Consider the following 21,532-nt stretch of genomic DNA (forward strand, 5'->3'; position numbering starts at 1 on the left):
GCTCAGTTGTCGGCGTGCACCTTTGTCTTCGGCGGTTTTGTCTATGAACCGTTTTTTTAGTACATGGGTTGTGTGCACCAATTCCCAAACTACCGTGGGGTGCATAAACGCATACCCATGGTAGTGCCGTTTCATCCTGAGGTAAGCACATGTTAGTGTTTACCGCAGTTTAGTAAAAATACCCCATAGTATATTTGAAGTTACGGGTATAAGTTTGAGTCTTTCCCAGGCTCACCCCATATGTACACCCCCCCCTTGCAAATATGAAGATTGACCAAATAATACTGATAAGTTGTAAGTGGGACATGGTAGATAGAAGATCTAGGGTTTGCCGAAAGCAGCCTACTGTGTGCGCTGTTGTTACTAACAAGGAATGCAATGTTTAGAAGGCTGCGGGTGGAAGGAGGAGGGAGGGGGGAGAGGTAAAGGAGCGATGCCGGACTAGGGGGTGGAGAGAGAAGGGGGAAATGTTGAACAGAGAGAGAAAGGGGAGAAAGTTTTGGACCAGGGGAAGCACTGGCGGTGAGCTAAGGGGCCAGGGATTCTGACGCCCTGGGCCAGGGCCTCACCTGGTCCAATGATTGAGCCGGCCATCGCAAAAGGGCCCCTAAATAAATAAATAAATATGTGATGGACTTAAGTGACCTAGATGGTCAACTGCTATTGTCAAAAAAAAAAAAAAGAAATATATTAAGTAGGATGAGAGCATGAGTTACGTATTTAACTTGCATGTCACAAAGCAGCAATCAAATGCAATTCTTTTCTTTGCGCACCTATCCTTGCCATCTACTCCACATACCTTCCTTTTGGCAAATATACCAACTGAAATTACTTTTATGTCAGCTTTTTATCACCCATATGAGCCTGACTCACAAGCTGAATGACAACTTTCTTCCAGAGCAAAATTAATCAATGACATTTAAGAGCCAGATGACAGAACCAAAGAGAAAATGAATGCCAGCACTACCCCTGGGGTCTGAAAGTATTCTCTCCACAAGGCTTCCAGCTAGTCAGTCAATCAAAGGTCAGTGCTAAGCCTCCACAAAGCTTCCACTATCCTTCTAATTAAAAAAAAAAAAAAGTGGCAGTAATGCACACTTTTCATATATTTATGAGAACAACAAGATTCCACCTTAAAAAAAAGAATATTGTTATGCAAATTTAGGACATGACAATACAAAATGAAGAGAATATTGAATGTTTACTTTTAAAAAGGTCATTTTTTTAGAACAACTTCAGAATTCCCTTTATCACTTCAATAAGCTCATAGCCATTATAAAGTCTTAAGTTCATTTTGAGACATATAGAAGGTCCATGTATTAAAGTTTAGAATGCACAATTAAGTGCCTGGCATGCCGGTTAAATCGGCAAAAAACGCCGAAACACAAGACTACCTGCGCTGCTCTCAAAATGGCGGTTGGTTGCTGGATCCTGACTCCTGTCCTGACACACTGGGGTGAATGGGCCCAAGAAATTTCACGAACTAGTCACTGCAGCCTTAGTAGATAGGCTTCACAAAATTACAGCTGGCTATGGACCTGTATTAATGCGCGTTTTGAGACACAGGCTGGCCGTATAACAACATTGGAACAGAGGGTGTCAGATGGTGAGGACGCTAGTATTACAAGACCGAGAGAATGTGACTACTTTACAAGCTCAGTGGCACATTTGACTGGACGGCTGGAATGAACAGGAGAACCGTCAGCGTTGTAATAATTTAAGAGTTGTGGGGCTGCCTGAGCTTCGGGCTGGCCAAGACCTCTACCAATTTTTTCAGGTTTGGCTCCCCAAAACAACTTGGCCTGACGACACCAATGGATGGTTTTATATGTGAGCGAGCACATCGCATGGGCCAGCGTATGGAAGATAGCAACCGCTCGCGAGCAGCGATAGCTAGATACATTAATTGGAAAGAAAAGGATCTCATCATGCAGGCTTTTCGGAAATCTAGACGGCTGGAATATGCAGGTCAAAAATTATTATTATTCAATGACTACTCCTTACATGTATCCTCCCTCCGTAAGGCGATGGCGCCGCTCTGCTCCACACTTCATCGCAGGGGAATACGGTTTGCACTCATATATCCGGCATCTCTACGTATTTGGCGAGATGGGAAACCGAATACTTTCACAGATAAAACGTCCGCACAACAATTTATAGACTCTTTATCTGTGATAGAGACTGGAGAATCCACGGTTCAGACTCCACCACATGCTGTTAATTCTCGCATAAGCTAATTTTAAATCCAGTCTGCAGAAATTTCTTTAATGTTTCAGTATTCATTAAGATGTACCCAACGAAGATGAAAGCAACATACAATAACCACACTATTCCCTTCACTGAGCTTGAGATCCTGGCTACATTCCTAGATTTCTTCCAAATATTACTGATCTGCACTGTTTGATTTGTCTATTTCTATTAGAGACTATGCAATGAAATACATATATTATGTTGTATGCTCTACTAGGTCAAGCACACTAATCTCATGTTTTTTGTTATTAAGTGGGTGTGGATTTTGCTAGTTGTTACATATGTGTAATTTCTCCGTGCTCACAAGAGCACCCTTAAATTGTTTTAAATTTGCATGATAGTATGGTCCATTTCCCTTTCTGACCATACATTATGCTGACATTACTGTTTCCTCTTCTCTTATTCTCAGATTTTCTTTATTTCTCTTTCTTAGACAAGAGTGTCTCTACCTGGCCTCGCGGCTTCATCAGTTATTTTTTCTAGACAGTAGGGATATATATTTTGCTTTATTACTCGTACTATCATAGACTATGGCTGATTTACATGTTCTTTCCTTTAATGTGAATGGTTTTGAACCATCCCATTAAAGAAAAAAGATAGCTTACTATGTGTCAATAAACACCCTGATGTATTTATTTTGCAAGAAACCCACCTCCCGCCCGCTGATGCCTCGGAAATTCCAATCTAAAGGGATTTCTCCACTCATTTATACTCCCCTGCAAACTCCACCAAAAGAAAAATGGGGTTTCAATATTTCTCAATGATAAACTATCTCCGGTAATTCATTCTTTTAAAACAGACACGGATGGAAGATGGTGTCTAGTATATGCTGCGGTGCACTCAGTAAATTTTGTTTTTCTTAATATATATGCCCCGGTCCAAGACCACCCAGATTTCTTCAAAGAGCTACAGCTGGCGTTGATTGAATTTGATTCTTGCCCTATGATATTAGGAGGTGATTTTAATCAAATTCAAGACTTATATATTGATAGATCATCTTCTTGCAAACCCTCCAAATCCAGGTCTTTCACAGCTCTTCATGCTTTAAATGATACCTTCTCCCTTGTGGATCCTTGGCGCTTGCTTTACCCAAAAGGCAGAGAATACACACATTTTTCACCACCACATAACACGTACTCAAGAATTGATTTTTTTCTCTTGTCCTCTTCTCTTATTCAAGATCTTACCAATTCTATTATACATCCAATTTCTCTTACAGATCACGCTGCCATTTCTTTATATATATCCATATCAGCCCCACGTAAAGAATCCCCTTCTTGGCGACTGAATAACACCTTACTCTTAGATGAGGAAATTGTTGAAAGAATCAATTCTTTTACTGTGGAGTTTTTTGAAAATAACTCTAAAGATCCTGAAATCTGTCCTTCAATTATCTGGGAAGCATACAAAGCAACCCTCAGAGGCGAATTGATTAAAATAGCTTCTTGGAAAAAGAAACAGTCTATAAGAAAGGAAAAAGACTTAGAAAATTCTATTAAAGCCTTAGAATTACAACATATGTCTAATCATTTACACGACCCAGCTACTTTCCAACGTATCCAAAATCTTAAATATGAATACAACACTTTGGTTTCATGTACAGCCCGACGTGATATCTTCATCTCCACTTCTGGTCACTACATGGGAGATAACCTTATGGGTCGGCCTTTAGCTAGATACCTTAAAACCAAATCTAAAAGACTACATATCACAACTATCCATCAGGTCATTTAGTCAAAACCAGATCCTTAATTTCCTCTCAATTTGAAAACTTTTATGCTTCTCTATACCAATCCGAATTAGCTGCTTCTGAATCAGATATAGATTCCTTTCTTACCTCCTTAACTCATCCGATCATATCAGACTCTGTTAAATTGGAACTAGATTCCCCTATAACTATATCAGAAATTGAAACTGCCATATCTTCTTTACCTTATAATGTCACTGGGGTACTAATAGTTAAATATTAGTGGAAGTCAGAAAAATATTAGAGTTCAAATAAAAGAACTGTCTTCTCATTCAAATTGGTAACCAAACTTCAGGATTGCAACCGTCACGTTTGAAAGTCACTCAGAGGTATAGAGTTCTTCAAGAAGAGAGTTGCGCCCTCTAGTGATGAACCAAAGTATATTTTTCAGTCGTTGCAACTTTATTAGTTCTGGTTACGCTCCAAGTTTGATTACAAAAGTAAATAAATAAATAAATGTCTTTACAGTCTTTCAAACACTTGTATGAAAATACTTTGTTTTTTCTTATCTTTACAAATCTTTTCAAATGAACATCGCTCTGTGAGAAAATTGAGAGCAGTTTGATAATTCAGTTTATAACAGGTTCGGGGTCTCTACGTGGCCCCGTTTCGATTCCTTCTTCAGGAGACCCTATTGTATGTAAATTGAAAAACCTTTTCAATGCTGATAGAATGCTTCAAGTTTGCGATGTGGTAACATCTGAAATATAAAGTATATATAAACAGCCGGGTATGAGAGTAGAAATTTCACTATCCTCACTACGGCAAAAATTCTAAATAAATTATAAAGCTACTATAGGAAGCGAGGCACAACAATACATACCGTCAAAAGAACGCTGTCGGTGCTGTGAATTTAAACTGTCAGAGAAAACATAGCATCAGCTGTCTGGTTTAAAAGAGTACAGGGGGGAGGAGTTTATTACACGTCAGGATTAGAATTAGAACTGACGTGATTCCTAGAATGTTGGTGAATAAGTACATAGAGTGATGAGTTACTGTTTAGCATTAAAAAATACTATTTAGCATTAAAAAATACAGGGAAGATTTTAAATGTTATTGTAAAGACAGTGAAATATGACTGTGTGTAGTCTAAAAGCCTTGTTCATAGGAAAGCGATCCATTCCATATCACTATTTAGGCCATGAGGCTGCAATGTATTTAAAGTGAAAATCCACTTTTGTTCTTGTCTCCAAAGTATATGGGCCACATCTCCTCCTCTGGTTAAATTAATGACATTGAGCACTGAAAATTTGAGATCTGTGATCGCATGTTGGTGTAGTAACCAGTGCTGGACTAGGGGAGCCTCTTTTACTTCAGAGCGAATTCTACTAATATGTTCTCCAATCCTGATTTTGATGCAACGAGTGGTACAACCTACATATAAAAGATGGCACGGGCATTGAATCACATACACTACTTGTCTGGACTCACAATTTGTGGCAGAGGTTTTAATTTTGCTAAGACAGCTATTGTGTATGGACATGTGTTTTAAGGTGACACTGTATTGGCACATTTTACAGTGTCCACATGGAACATGTTGCCCTGCCATTTGTTCTACTGGATGTTTTAGAAAATGGGATTGTACCAGCTGTTGTTTGAGATTACGTTGTTTGGAGAATGCAAAGCGGGGTATTTGGTGGAATGTCTTGTGGTATTGCATAATACCCCAGTGTTTCTTAATGATCCTTTTGATGTCAAATGCTCTGACTGAGTAGGGGAGGACACATACTAAAGTGTCCTCATCTTCTTTAGAGGTGGGATTTAACAATAAAGATCTATTCGCATACAGTCCTCTTTTATATGCTTTTTTGATAACTGATGTTGGATACCCTCTTTTTATGAATCGCATTTTCATGTCATTAGCCCTACAGATATACTCTTGAACTGTGGTACAGAGTCTTCTGAGTCGTAAAAACTGTCCTACGGGAATATTATTTCTTAAATGTTTAGGGTGAAAACTGCTGTATTCCAATAAGTTATTTCTGTCTGTGGGTTTACGAAAGATGGTAGTAGAAAAACTACCTTGATGTAAACAAATCTGTATATCTAAGAATGATAACTGTTTCACATTAGTACTCATGGTAAATTGTAAATTACTGTCACAGGAATTTAACCACTCTAGAAAAGTTTGAAATTCAATAGGTGTACCTATCCATACTGCAAAGATATCATCGATGTACCTTTTCCAGAGTAAAAAATTATTCCAATATCTGGATGTGTATAAAAAAGTTTTTTCGAATTTGGAAACATACAAACATGCCACAGATGGAGCCATCTTAGCCCCCATAGCCGTACCTTTGATTTGTTTATAATATTGCATGTCAAACTGAAAATAGTTCATACTTAATGCAATATATGCTAATTTTAATAACAAATCTATTCTATGTTGAGATAAATCCAATGTTGATAATTCCTCTTTAATAATTTCCATTGCGGCATTTTGTGGGATGTTAGTATATAATGCTGATATGTCTAACGTAATAAGGATGGCGTGTGCAGGTACATCATGATATTGTTCTAAAATATTAATCATGTTGGTGGAGTCACGAACATAAGATGGAGCTAAAGGAACTCTATCTTTTAAATACATATCGATAATGGTAGATAAAGGTTCTATGATGGAGCCTATTCCAGAGACTATGGGTCTTCCTGGAGGATTTTGGAGAGATTTATGAATTTTAGGGACAAAATAAATTACAGGGATTCTAGGGTGTTTGCATGAAAGAAACTGAAATTCTTTATCTGTAATGGTCCCTGCTTCTACGGCGTATACTAGAAGTGTGGAAATGGCATCTCGTATGTGTGGGGTAGGATCTTCTTGTAAAGGAGTATAATATATTTAGATCTGATATTGACGTAAGGAATTCGCTCTGAAGTAAAAGAGGCTCCCCTAGTCCAGCCACTGGTTACTACACCAACATGCGATCACAGATCTCAAATTTTTCAGTGCTCAATGTCATTAATTTAACCAGAGGAGGAGATGTTGAGGCCCATATACTTTGGAGACAAGGAACAAAAAGTGGATTTTTCACTTTAAATACATTGCAGCCTCATGGCCTAAATAGTGATATGGAATGGATCGCTCTTCCTATGAACAAGGCTTTTAGACTACACACAGTCATATTTCACTGTCTTTACAATAAACATTTAAAATCTTCCCTGTATTTTTTAATGCTAAATAGTATTTTTTAATGCTAAACAGTAACTCATCACTCTATGTACTTATTCACCAACATTCTAGGAATCACGTCAGTTCTAATTCTAATCCTGACGTGTAATAAACTCCTCCCCCCTGTACTCTTTTAAACCAGACAGCTGATGCTATGTTTTCTCTGACAGTTTAAATTCACAGCACCGACAGCGTTCTTTTGACGGTATGTATTGTTGTGCCTCGCTTCCTATAGTAGCTTTATAATTTATTTAGAATTTTTGCCGTAGTGAGGATAGTGAAATTTCTACTCTCATACCCGGCTGTTTATATATACTTTATATTTCAGATGTTACCACATCGCAAACTTGAAGCATTCTATCAGCATTGAAAAGGTTTTTCAATTTACATACAATAGGGTCTCCTGAAGAAGGAATCGAAACGGGGCCACGTAGAGACCCCGAACCTGTTATAAACTGAATTATCAAACTGCTCTCAATTTTCTCACAGAGCGATGTTCATTTGAAAAGATTTGTAAAGATAAGAAAAAACAAAGTATTTTCATACAAGTGTTTGAAAGACTGTAAAGACATTTATTTATTTATTTACTTTTGTAATCAAACTTGGAGCGTAACCAGAACTAATAAAGTTGCAACGACTGAAAAATATACTTTGGTTCATCACTAGAGGGCGCAACTCTCTTCTTGAAGAACTCTATACCTCTGAGTGACTTTCAAACGTGACGGTTGCAATCCTGAAGTTTGGTTACCAATTTGAATGAGAAGACAGTTCTTTTATTTGAACTCTGATATCTTCTTTACCAGCTGGGAAAGCCCCTGGCCCAGACGGTTTTACTAATGAATTCTTTAAACAATTCCGAACCCTCCTAGCTCCTTACCTTCTTACATATTATGACTTTCCTCCACTCCACTCCGAACAAACAATTCAATTTCAACTGATGGCCACAATTGTAGTAATCCCCAAACTGATAGAGACGCCACCTTGGTTAAAAACTTCCGCCCTACTTTCCTCCTCCTTAACTTAGATTATAAGATAATGGCAAAACTACTTTGCATTAAGACTTACCAAAGTAATCCGTCTCTCATACATAAAGATCAAACAGGGTTCATTAAACAAAGATATATAGGAGATAACCTGCGTCTCTTTCATCATATTAACGCTTATGCTAAAACAATGTCAGAACCCGTAATTGGTTCTGAGCTAGTGATGCCGAAAAAGCATTTGACGGGTGGAGTGGTTCTTTTCTTTTTCGTGTCCTGAAGTGGTATAACTTTGATACTCATTTTTCACGGATTGGATAGAAACACTATATCGCAACCCACCACGTCGTTATTCTAATTAATAACTCTCTATCCAATAAATTTTCCCTTCACCGAGGTACACGACAAGGCTGCCCTCTCTCACCATTGTCTATTTAATTAGTGTGGAGCCCTTCCTGTTCAGCTATCTGACAATGCCCTTAATCAAAGGCATTCCCCTCCTCTAATAGAGGACTTCAAATTCAGCAGCTTATGCTGATGATGTTTTACTCTTTCTTAGGAACCCCTCTAGTCTCTCTTCCTCACCTTATTCAAATTGTCACTCAATATTCTCTCCTCTCTGGTTATTCTGTTAATTGGGAGAAATCAGAGATCTTCCCTCTGAACGATAATATTCTTCCCTCAGATCTAGCTCACTTTTTCCTTCTCATTGGTCGCATGAAGTCGTGAATACTTGGGGATCTTAATACACTAAAGATCCGGTATATGCTCAAGATCTTAATATATCCCAAAGTCAAAAATATCAGTACTAAATACTACATCTCGATGGTCTCCACTTTTTTTTATCCTGGTGGGGGTAGATAACAGCCGTCAAAATGACTTTGGCCCCTCAAATCAATTACATTCTCTCTATGCTTCCTCTTCTATGCCGGAAGTCATTTTTTCAATGGCTAAATAGGAAGCTATCTGAATTCATTTGGAACAAGAATGCACAATTAAGGCTATTTAATAAACACAAAATATAACAACACTATTCCTGCTTAATTCTATAGAGCGCACCAAAAGATAGTGTCACTTAGGCATCTTTGGGCACTCAAATAGAAGTTAGCGGAAGTTTAATCACCAAAATAGGGGTGAAATGGCAATTAATCCTGTGCGCAAATCTAGCGGCATGCCCGATTGCGGGGTGTCATATACTGTATGCCATAATATAGAATCATGGGATAATTCACACTTTTTCTTAAGTGTGCATTATTTGAGCAGAGTGCTCGCTCTTTCCCGATAGTATGAGCAGGCATGCCCATGCCCCATCATTTGCAAATTCATACTGGTTCATGCACATGTGTAATAAGAGGAATGACAAAGATACAGGAGAGAGGGGGGAGAGCCTTGAACAAAATCTTTCTGGCCACAGCCCTAAAAGTATTTGGGGTGCCAGTTGATATTCAGTGCTGGCACTTGGCATAGCTAACGGGCCAAACGTTAGGACTGCTGTTTATGCTGTCCAGTTGTCCTCAGCAACCCAGTTAGCTATGCGGACACTGGCAATGAATATGGCTAGGGCTTGCAAATCTCCTGACTTCTTCTAGACTCCGCCCCCAGAACATCTCTCCATTGGCTGGTTTCACTTTCTGAGCTTAGAGCCCATATTCAATGGCATTGGTTGGTTAAGTGCCTCTAAGTACTGACAGATTAGCCAGCTCAACACAGTTTCGGCAGGCAGCAGCCTCTCCTCCCTACTAGGGGCAAATAGAAAACCAGGTCTATTTTGGATATTAAGTGGACATGTAGTTAGGTGGATGTGGACTTAGGACATCACTTAGGCGTGCCGGAGGCATCAACATATAAGGTGAACGGGGCTTTCTATTTGGCGGGGTAAAAGAGGACTCCTGTTTGATATTAAGGTAAAAAGATGTTTAATAATGCATTACTTAAGCAAAGCTCATGAAAAATATATATACAGTATATTGGCATTACTAAACCATATTTTTTGGAGTAAAGAGGACTCATCTTTGATAATAATAGAAAAATATGTTTAATGATGTATTACTCTAGCAAAGCACATGATACAAAGTATTGCATACTAAACCTCATTCCAAAGTTTAAGAAAATAGAAGAGAAACCCTGCTCATATGGCTGCTGGTTCAAAGCAAGTGGACATCATTGTGACATCATCAATATGCACCCAGATGGCAGAATGTCACTAAAAAGAATAGGGAACACCTGCCTAACAAGGAAACAACCTGTGGCTCATAGTTAAAGGCACAACTTTCATAGGTTCAAATTCCACACAACTCCTCCCCCCCTTCAGTACCCTAACAGCTTCTTTTTTGGTCTCATAAGAGATGTATGGGTTGTGGACTTTGCCATTTACATTTGCACTCTGCCTTTTCCAGGGTCCAGAGTGAAAACTTATTTTTATTTTTAGATGGCTATGACTCCTTACGGTATCATCTCACATGCAGGAACCCCCCTGCCTAAAAGGAAGTGCCTCTGGCTCAGCGATTGAAAGTCTTGCTGCCATCTTCCACAAGTCATGGGTTCAAATCCCTAGCATGGCCAGGCACCCCAGCACATATTTTTTTTTTTTTTTTAGTGATAATCTGCCATCTAGATGCATTACTGATGATGTCACAATGATGTCATAGTTTGTGCATCAGGACATGTCCACTTGCTCTGAGAATGAGGTTTAGTATGCAATAGATTTTATCATGTACAATTTTACCACAGATCACTAAATCATTCAATATCCTTGTTGATTCAGCAAATTCTTAGAAATTAGACTCGCTCAAGATAACAATGTCTATTTTTTTGATGGAATTACTGTTTTGCTAGTGTCATAAATTCAAATGACAAAGTTGCCTTGAAGAAATCAACTAACTACCTTTCATTTTATTTTGGTAACTCTCTTAACATTATGCCTAACAAATAACTTAGAAGGGTACCTGAGATTTGTTTATCTTGCTGCCTGTATGTAACAATTACTTTTTAATGTCACATTGCTGTATCTCTGCTCCACCTTTTCTTTCAGAGTGTAAAAAATTTGTACTGATGTTTTTGTATTTTGTTTTTCTGTTTGTTACTTTGATTAAACAATAAAGAAATTGAACTCAAAAAAACATTCCCTTCCACCCCCCAATAAATTAACTTAAAAATGGAAAATATCTGGTGTTTCCCATACCTAGTTACTAATAACTGACCATACTCACTTGTCAGTCATAAACATGGTTGTGGTGCATGTGGGTTAAAGCTACAGACTCCTCGCACCCTGAGGTTGTATGTGTTCAAACCCATTGCTGTTCCTTGTTGACCTGGGCAAATCACGAATCTAATCCCCCCATTTGCCCAAGGTACAGGACAGACAGGGAAAAAATGAGGTGTGAGTGCTGAATAAGTTTCAAGTACCTTATTTTCACGCATATAACAACCTTGCATTAACCTTGTCTTTATACGCAGTGAGCGCATTGTACAAATTTTTTTTTACCTTAGTTCTCCCCCCCCGATGTCCTATTCACCCCACCGCATGGACCACATTCGCACCCCCCACCCTGAAGGACCCGCCTCACATCGCACTCCCACCCGCACCCACACCCCCCCCCGGAGGACCGCTCGCACCCCCACAGCCTCCCGACCCCCCCCCCCCCCACCCATCATGTAGACGATCCTACCGGTGTCCTGCTGCTTCCTCTTGGCGGTCCTGGCCCTTCTGTGAGCCCTGCGCCTGCGCTGCTTCCTCTTCCGGCAGTCCCGCCCTTTCTCTGACGTCAGGTGAATCGGACGTCGGGGGGGGGGCATCAGGCTTTCAGGGTGGGGACAGGACTTCAAGGGGGAGAGGAGAGTCGGGGCGGGCGAAAGGAGAGTTGGGGTGGCCAGAGGAGAGTTGGGGCAGGCGAAAGGAGAGTCGGGTGGCGACGGGAGAGTCGGGGCAGCATGCGCGGTATACGGGTGTGCGCGGTATACAAAAATTTTTTTACGTATATTTCGGTTTCCGCGCGCTATACCTGTGTGCGCGTTTTACACGGGTGCGCGTTATCTACGTGAAAATACGGTAAATCATTCTGAGTTCCCCTAGGAGAACAGTATAGAAAATTAAATATATAAATAGTGTGAAAAGTTTCAGCCTCTGATAACCAGAGCTGGTATTGTGACATCATAATGCCTCATTCCACCAATGCCTAAGAGCCAGCCTCATCAGTGATGTCACAATGGCTTGATTATCCTATACTTGGCTCACTTTCACTACATTTTTATTTCTAGAGTAACACAGTGGTTAAAGCTACAGCCCCAGCACCCTGAGGTTGTGGGTTCAAACCCATACTGTTCCTAGTGACTCTGGGCAAGTCACTTAATCCCCCAATTTCCCAAGATACATTAGATAGATTGTGAGCCCACCAGGAGAGATAGGGAAAAATGAGTGAGTGCCTGAATAAATTCATGTAAACCAATCTGAGCTCCGTTGGGAGAACAGTATTGAAAAAATAAACAAATGTCAATTTTCTAAAATTGCAAAGTAATCTAGACATGCAAAAGCTGCTATTTGTACGTGGGGATCCTTGTGAAACAATGGCTTGAGTGCTCAGAACTGCATTAATCAAATTAATTTTACTACATTCTCTATTCTGTCCCTCACCATAAGCATTTTCATGAAGCATGTCCTCATCAGCTTTTCTTTAATCTCCCATCCTAAATTGCTTTGGTGACTCTTGGACTCTATTGGGGAGGCGACTTCTGACACAGGGAAGATGTTTAATTTTCCAAAGCTAACTCTTTTGGCTATAAAATTTCAGATAATCGATACTACAATGGAGAAAGAAGATTTCTAATGCCATTCAGTTCAGCTTGCTGAAACACTTGAGAAAACTATTGACAAGGTGAAGTCAGTTGAAGTTTCCTTGGTTAAAGGCTGTCTTAACCTGCACGCTAAGTGGTAATGTAAGACTGATCACTTTTCCTTGAATGCTACTGTGTCACCGAGACACATATTTAATAGGTACTTAACACATAGTTTCATCAGAATTGCTTCCCCCCTGTTCCAGGAGTACATTACCTATTGTCTTAAAAAAAAAGAAGATTCAATCTGAGGTGGAGAATGAGGAATCTCATTCTATTTCTGGAACATTCTGATTCTGCCACGATGATGGTAACATTAGTTTTAAGTTCAGACCAAAGAATGGTTATTGTAAATGTTTTTCAGCAATCAAGAACATAAGAATTGCCGCGGCTGGGTCAGACCAGTTGTCCATCGTGCCCAGCAGTCCGCTCACGCGGCGGCCCTCTGGTCAAAGACCAGCGCCCTAACTGAGACTAGCCTTATCTGCGTAAATTCTGGTTCAGCAGGAACTTGTCTAACTTTGTCTTGAATCCCTGGAGGGTGTTTTCCCCTATGATAGACTCCGGAAGAGGGTTCCAGTTTTCTACCACTCCTTGGGTGAAGAAGAACTTCCTTATGTTTGTACGGAATCTATCCCCTTTTCAACTTTAGAAACACAGAAACATAGAAAGATGACGGCAGAAAAGGGCTATAGCCCATCAAGTCTGCCCACTACTACTGACCCACCCAATTTAGTCTGTGTGCTAATGACCCAACTCTTTAACTCGACCTTCATAGTGATCCTACGTAGGCGTCCCATTTATTCAGTCAGGCACGCTGGTGGCCTCGACCACCTGCACTGGAAGCGTGTTCCAGCGATTTATCACTCTTTCCGTGAAGAAGTACTTCCTAGTGTCGCCATTAAATTTCCCTCCTCTGAGTTTGAGCGGATGTCCTCTTGTGACCGAGGGTCCTTTGGGAAAGAAAATGTCTTCTTCCACCTCGACACGTCCTGTGATGTACTTAAATGTCTCAATCATGACCCCCCTCTCCCTACGTTCCTCAAGAGTGTAGAGCTGCAGTTTGTGTAGTCTCTCTTCGTACGAGAGACCCTTGAGCCCCGAGATCGTCCTAGTGGCCATCCGCTGAACCGACTCGACTCTGAGCACGTCTTTATGGTAATGTGGCCTCCAGAATTGCACACAGTATTCCTGCTTCGTAGGGCTTTAAACTAGGTAGGTTGGGGGAGGGTACCCACTTATATACCAGAGCAGTAAGTAACAATCCTGACGAGGTGAGCCAAATCTCCGCTTCTGGGTCCGAGGTAAGTACCCACATTGCAAAAGATTCACTAGGAGACACTTTGAACTCAGATGGGAAAACTCCCACCGGGGTTTAGCAAACACAAAGGGTGGAGAGCTATGTATGTTAATGCACACAGTTTAGGGAATAAATTTCTAGAACTGGAAACAGAAATAGTGAATGCCGACCTGGACGTAGTGGCAATATTCCGAAACCTGGTTCACGACTCTCATGGGGTGGGATATGACCTATACCAGGATACAACCTGCTTCGCCAAGACAGAGAGGGAAGTTAGGAGGAGGGGTAGCCCTCTACATCAAAAGAGAACATCAACACAACCAGGATCACAGATGTTAAGTACACCGGGGAATCCATCTGGGTAAACCTGGCCAAGGCAGAGAAAAATGCCTGTATCTTGGAGTGGTATACAGACCTCCAAGCACAATCGGTAGGAAAAGGCACACAGAATTAATTGAAGGACAGTGAGAACATCCTCTACGGGGGGACGCTGTTCTGCTAGGGGACTTCAACATGCCTGATGCAGATTGGAACACACTCTCAGCAACGGACTTGTAGTAGCAGGGAGGCTGTTAACGTCCATGAAGGGAGTACGGCTCAATCAAATGGTACTAGAGCCCACTAAGGCCCAGGCGATCCTGGACCTGGTACTCACAAACGGGGAAAGCGTCTCGGAGGTCTCAGTAGGAGAAACGCTAGCCACCAGTGACCACAACATGGTATGGTTCAACCTTACCATGAGAGTGTCCTCTCATTCTCCCTACCTTGGAGAGGGTGAACAACCTGTCCTTATCTACTAAATCTATTCCCTTCAGTACCTTGAATGTTTCAATCATGTCCCCTCTCAATCTCCTCTGTTCGAGGGAGAAAAGGCCCAGTTTCTCTAATCTTTCGCTGTATGGCAGCTCCTCCAACCCCTTAACCACCCAATAATTTAGGAATACAAAGAAAAGAATTATTTCAGATATTTCCAAAAATACCCAGCAAAACAGAAAACAATTGACTCTATTATGTCCAGGTATTTTACAGTTGGACAATTTTTTTTTCTTAAGTTTCCTTTTAAGTGTATTGTTAGATATCATTCTGTTGGTGCCACTCATTTTTTTTTTCCTTGCAAATGTTTGGTTGGATTTCCTAAAGCAAAATATGTGTTTTATGATCCAATGAAGTTAGAACAATTGTTAGTTAAGAAAGAATAAAAACAAGATACTCGTAGAATGAAATTTGTTTTGGTGAGGAGTTAGAGGTCTTTAGAATGTAGGTACTTAGATGTAGGATTCTGAGAGTACATACGAGGGGCTGCTGAAATGATCTCAGCCAAACCAACAAAGGTGAGGCAGCCTCCATCGAGGGCTTTACATTTAGGTCTCCTTTTATGAAGGTGCACTAGCGGTTTTAGCATGCGCTTAGCATGCGCTACATTGCCGCGCACGCAACACGCTAACGCCTCCATAGAGCTGGTGCTAGTATTTTCTGTGCAGCGTGGGGTTAGCGCGCACAGCATTGTAGCGCACGCTAAAAACGCGAGCGCACCTTCGTAAAAGGAGCCCTTAGTCCAGTGATTTTCCACTTATGTTCTCTATTTTTCCGACGGAATGAAAAAAGTTGAAAATCGCTGGACTATGAAGTTGATTAGTGTGTATTAAAACACCATAGTGCTTGTAAAAATATTCTATTAATCGTAAGTTTGAGAAGAACTGAAAACATCTTATGGACATCCCTACTTGCTAATAGTATGTCAATGCTCTGTGAGTACAACAGAGCTCTTGTATGTATACCATGAATCACAAACTGACAGATGGATGTAGATAAGAGGTATGCTTTATTTTCTTCTCAGACAAAACACCTATATGGGGTGCTCCTTTGGGTGCACTCGGTTGGGGCATACAACAGTACAGTGAAATCTTGGTTTACGAGCATAATTTGTTCCAGAAGCATGCTCGTAAACCAAAATACTCGTATATCAAAGCGAGATTCCCCATAGGAACTAAGGGAAACTCGTTTGATACGTTCCCCCCCGAGGCCAGCGGCGCTGCTCCTCCCCACCCCAGAAAACTGGAATCGCTCCCCCCCCCCCCGCTCACACAGGCCCCCCCGTGTGAACCGGTACCCCCTACCCGAAGAACTTCAAACTTACCCCCCGTCTGGCACCGGCACGCAGCCCACAGGACGTGCCAGTGCCGCTTGAAGAAGTTCCTGCCTCTGCTGGGGCCCTGAGCATGCATCTGCGCAAGCTCAAGGCCATCTAGTTCTCCCTCTCGCCGAGACAAGATTTGCAAGAATGTTTTGCTCGTCTTGCAAAACACTCACAAACCGGGTTACTCGCAAACCGAGGTTTGACTGTATATGTATTTGCCATTTTTAAACACATGTCTATTATTTTAAGCCCCTGCACTGCCAGTACAAATAGAACGTACAAAGAACACATCTGTTTATAGCCTGGTGCTTTGCACTAGTTCAGTGGTTCCCAAGCCTGGTCCTGGAAGCACTCCAGCCAGTCAGGTTTTCGGGATATCCACAACAAGAGAGATTTGCATCAGAAACATAAGCAATAGAAATGCAAATGAAAAAGAACTTAACAGACCAAATAAGATGTGCAAATCTTTTCAATGGGGAAAGTAAGATGAGAAAAATTACCTGGGCAAGGCACATAGCAAGGCAGCTGCAACGCGTTATCTCGTGAGGGTATCGCTCCACACCAGTTGCTTTCCACTTGCTTTGCTGAATCCGAGAGGACGGCATCGTGAACTACGCAGGTGAGGTTACGAACCTGAAGTCCATCTCCACACTGGCCACCCTAGAAAAGCAGAATTTGATAAGATTCATTTCTACTGCATCTATCCAGCTATAAATAATCAGCGGTAGTAAGAAATCATCCTAGAAATTTCAGTTCTAATTACCAGTTAAATTGTCTTGCTGCATTTTCATTTCAATTGACGTCTACTGGTAGTGATATGCATTTATTTGTCTATTGAGGGGCCCTTTTACTAAAGTGCACTAAAATTTAGGCTTAACACATTTAAGGGCTCCTTTTACTAAGCGGTTTTAACGTGCACGCTAAATTGCCCCGCGTGCTAGACACTAATGCCAGCATTAAGCTGGCGTTAGTTCTAGCGACGTAGCGCGGGTTTAGTGTGCGCTAAAATTCTGCACACGCTAAAAATGCTATCGCAGCTTAGTAAAAGGAGCCCTGAGTGCAGGCCTCACCTGTGACACTTTTGCTGGTCTTTTTTATTTTTATTTTTTTGCTTTATTTGCCCGCGGTACCTACAAAAAATTAACACAGGGACACTTATAGGCTCACATTTAGGATGTGTGTTATCCAGTTAGCCAATCAAAAAGCTAAAAGGAGGAATGGGAGTAAATTAAATAACTAAAATATTAAACAAACTCCCCATTAAATGCTAAATGAGTTAACTGTGCGCCAAAACAATTTTCTGGCGAAAGAAAAAGCCTCAGCATTAATGGTGAGGAAAAATCACTCTGCCAGTCCAACATCGTAGGCCTGAAAAACTTTTAATTAACAGTTAATGGGGAGTTTGTTTACTTTTTAGCTATCCAGTTGGCGTGCACTAATCATAATACACCAGCTGAATAACAGGAATGCCTACTCTCTGTCCAAAAACCAAAACGAGAAAAAACTGCGGACAATGGTGCAGGCAAAATTTATTGTGACAATGGTTAAAGTGCGGTTAAAAACATCACCTAAAGGCAAACGAACCAATGGACCCGACACGGTCCGTGTTTCGGAAAACACGCCTTCTGCAGGGGTCCCAAATGAAGAAAGAATCAGTAAAAACCGCAAAAAAAATCTGAGTCTTGGGTGAGGTGACTGATGAAGGCGTGTTTTCCGAAACACAGACCGTGTTGGGTCCATTGGCCTTTAGGTGATGTTTTTAACCACATTTTAACCATTATCACAATAAATTTTGCCTGCACCATTGGACGCCTGCCTGCAGTTTTTTCTTGTTTTGGTTTGCCCTTGTATTTCCAACTGCAGACTCTGTTGGTTCCCCCCTTTTTGTTGTTTACTCTTTGTCCAAGACACTCCCCTTGCAAAAAAAAAAAAAAAATCTCTCTCTATATATAAAAAGTATTATTGTGGGTTAGTATGTGCAAACAGGAAAATTATTGCAAAATGTTTTAATAGATTCTGCAGTAGTGGGTTAATGTGCGCTGTGTATAACATTGGTACTCGTAATCACATTCAACTTTCTCACCCCATCCCTTCCCCAAAAATTTTATCCCAATAGTAACAAACGTTTAGTCGCAGTAGCAATAACATTGGCTACAGCTTTATTAGATACTTCAACATGTAATCAACAACCATCCCACTAAAAATAACCAACACAATAACATTGTCTATATACAGTATACTCACATAGCTAGATGGTAGCACATCAGCTGGCATTTTCTCCTGACTAGGGTTACCAGATTTTCCAAACAAAAAATCTGGACCCATGGCTCTGCTCCCAGGCCCGCCCCATTCTGCCCCCAGGTCTGCCCCACACCTTGCCCCCCTCGACCTGTACGAGGAACATCGGACAGCATTCGCGTATTCACTGGTGTGGCACGATGATGTCACACGCATGCTCGAATGCCGTCCCAATGTTGCTTGCTGCCAGAAGCTTGGACCCGTGCTCTTCAAAATCTTTATAAACGATCTGGACATAGGTACGACGAGTGAGGTGATTAAATTTGCAGATGATATGAAGCTGTTCAGATAGTGAAGACGCAGGGGGATTGCGAAGATCTACAACGTGACATAATCAGACTCGAGGAATGGGCATCAACATGGCAGATGAGGTTCAAAGTGGATAAGTGCAAAGTGATGCATGTCGGTAACAAAACTCTCATGCATGATTACAGGATGTTTAGGGCAGTACTTGGAGAGACCTCCCAGGAAAGAGACTTGGGAGTTCTGATCGACAAGTCGATGAAGCCCTCCGCACAATGTGTGGTGGTGGCAAAAAGGACGAACAGAATGCTAGGAATGATAAAGAAGGGGATCACGAAACAGATCGGAGAAGGTTATCATGCCGCTGTACCGAGCCCTCGCCTGGAGTACTGCGTGCAGCACTGGTCGCCGTACATGAAGAAGGACACGATACTACTCGAAAGGGTCCAGAGAAGAGCGACTAAGATGGTTAAGGGGCTGGAGGAGTTGCCGTACAGTGAAAGATTAGAGAAACTGGGCCTCTTCTCCCTCGAGCAGAGGAGATTGAGAGGGGACATGATTGAAACATTCAAGGTACTGAAGGGAATAGACTTAGTAGATAAGGACAGGTTGTTCACCCTCTCCAAGGTAGGGAGAACGAGAGGGCACTCTCTAAAATTGAAAGGGGACAGATTCCATACGAACGTAAGGAAGTTCTTCTTCACCCAGAGAGTGGTAGAAAACTGGAACGCTCTTCCGGAGTCTGTTATAGGGGAAAACACCCTCCAGGGATTCAAGACCATGTTCGACAAGTTCCTGCTGAACCGTAAAGTACGCAGGTAGGGCTAGTCTCAGGGCGCAGGTCTTTGACCAGAGGGCCGCTGCGTGAGCGGACTGCTGGACACAATGGACCACTGGTCTGACCCAGCAGCGGCAATTCTTATGTTCTTTTCAAAACCCAGACAAAGTGCTGGGTTTTGAAAAGCCGTCCGGATCCCCGGACATATCCTCAAAAGGAGGATGGGAAATCTGGATGTCTGGTAACCCTACTCCTGACTCATAAACATCATGTCCATCACTGGCCAGGATGACCCGTGTTGTCACTGGGCTGTCCTTCTATTCATGGCAGTATGGCACACCAACTTAACTCCCCACCATGCACACCAAACATTACCCCTTAACTGGATTTCTTATTACCTTTTATTTTCTTTCTGACCCTACCCCAGCTGAGCCCACCCTCACCCCATACGAGAGGGCCACGTGGGATAAATGATTCCTGCTCCTCAGAATCTCCCACTGGCCTAACTACTCAAACCCCAAAACTACCTGTCTGCCCCAAACATGTTTTTCTCAATCACCGCTCCATGCCCCCATTTGCCAACCACAGCCAATCATCTGCTCCTTTCTCCATCTCCTCACTGTTCTACCAATCCTCATCTATGTAACTATTGTTCCTGCAATGCTTGGCCAATGATTTCTGCCCTCAGTCTGAAAACCGAGGGCTTCTTTAAGGGCCTGATTCACCTGTTGATGACATCACTCTCCTACCCATCATTTTGCTTGCTAGAAGCTTGTCGCAAGGATGCCCCATCCTGATTTGCAGTTCCATGAAGGTACTTATAGCAGTCGGTCATGCAATATATGAAACAAGTTATGAGCATATAAGAGTTTAAGAGACTTATTTCCAAAGCACTTAGACAAAGTACCATAGGTTTCTATGGTACGTTGTGTGTCTTATGAAACTTGAAACTCCAGCAGATAGTTGTGACTTCTTTGTGGGGGATTTTTAAGAGGGGGGGGGGGTGCTATCAATGTAGGATACTGTTAAAAGGGGTTATTTTACTATAACTCATGTTGTTTTAACATAGGTCCCATTTTATGCAATGACACATAGTCACTAATAATCTAAGTTAAACGTTAATTAACCTGTCTTAAGGTAATCCACATTGATAACTTTCCCCCTTAGTTAACACTTGAACAACGATGGACAAAACTTCTGGTTTGAATGAATTATTTACTGCCTGGAATTTAGATGTGTTATTTATTACTGAAGCATGGTTTCCAAGTTAGGGAGCTATTGTCACAGCCATCTTTTGTCTACCAGGTTTTAGTTTCTATAGTTGTCCCAGGGGAGGGAAGTGGGAAGCAGGGTGACAACCGTTGTCAGATCTAATTATATATGGAAACAGCTGTCAGTGAAAATTCTTGAGGGAGTGGATGGATGATTATAGAGGGAACATCCAAGTATTTATTTTGCTACACTATACACCTCTAGGAATCACCTCAACTTTATTAGATTGTCTGAACAATTCTTATTAGCATGTTAATACTTCCATTTAACATTACTGGGGGGACTTTAAACTACATTGTGAATGATATTTCTGATGGACAAATTAGGACTGCTTTATCCTCGTTAAAAGATTGCAGTTTATTGTTTATTGGAAGATTGCAGTTTATTGTTTATTGGATGGCAGTTTATTGGATGGCAGTTTATTGTTTATTGGATTGCAGTTTATTGTTTATTGGAAGATTGCAGTTAATTGTTTATTGGAAGCTTCTATACCACGACTAATGACTGCGGTTTGCATGAGCTTCAGTA

At 41.3% G+C, this 21,532-nt stretch overlaps 1 protein-coding gene across 7 annotated transcripts in view; it reads right to left on the reverse strand.

Annotated features, from left to right (window-relative positions):
- The window catches only part of THSD7B (thrombospondin type 1 domain containing 7B), a 924,116-nt gene that overhangs the window by 50,611 nt on the left and 851,973 nt on the right, over positions 1–21,532 (reverse strand). For all 7 annotated transcript variants that reach the window (XM_033944565.1, XM_033944564.1, XM_033944562.1 and 4 more), the window contains one exon: positions 16,914–17,073. In XM_033944565.1, the coding sequence (XP_033800456.1) occupies positions 16,914–17,073 (160 nt within the window). The remainder of the gene's footprint in view (positions 1–16,913; positions 17,074–21,532) is intronic.

This window comes from Geotrypetes seraphini, chromosome 5 (assembly GCF_902459505.1).
Source record: "Geotrypetes seraphini chromosome 5, aGeoSer1.1, whole genome shotgun sequence".
In the NCBI taxonomy this organism is placed as follows: Eukaryota; Metazoa; Chordata; class Amphibia; order Gymnophiona; family Dermophiidae; genus Geotrypetes; species Geotrypetes seraphini.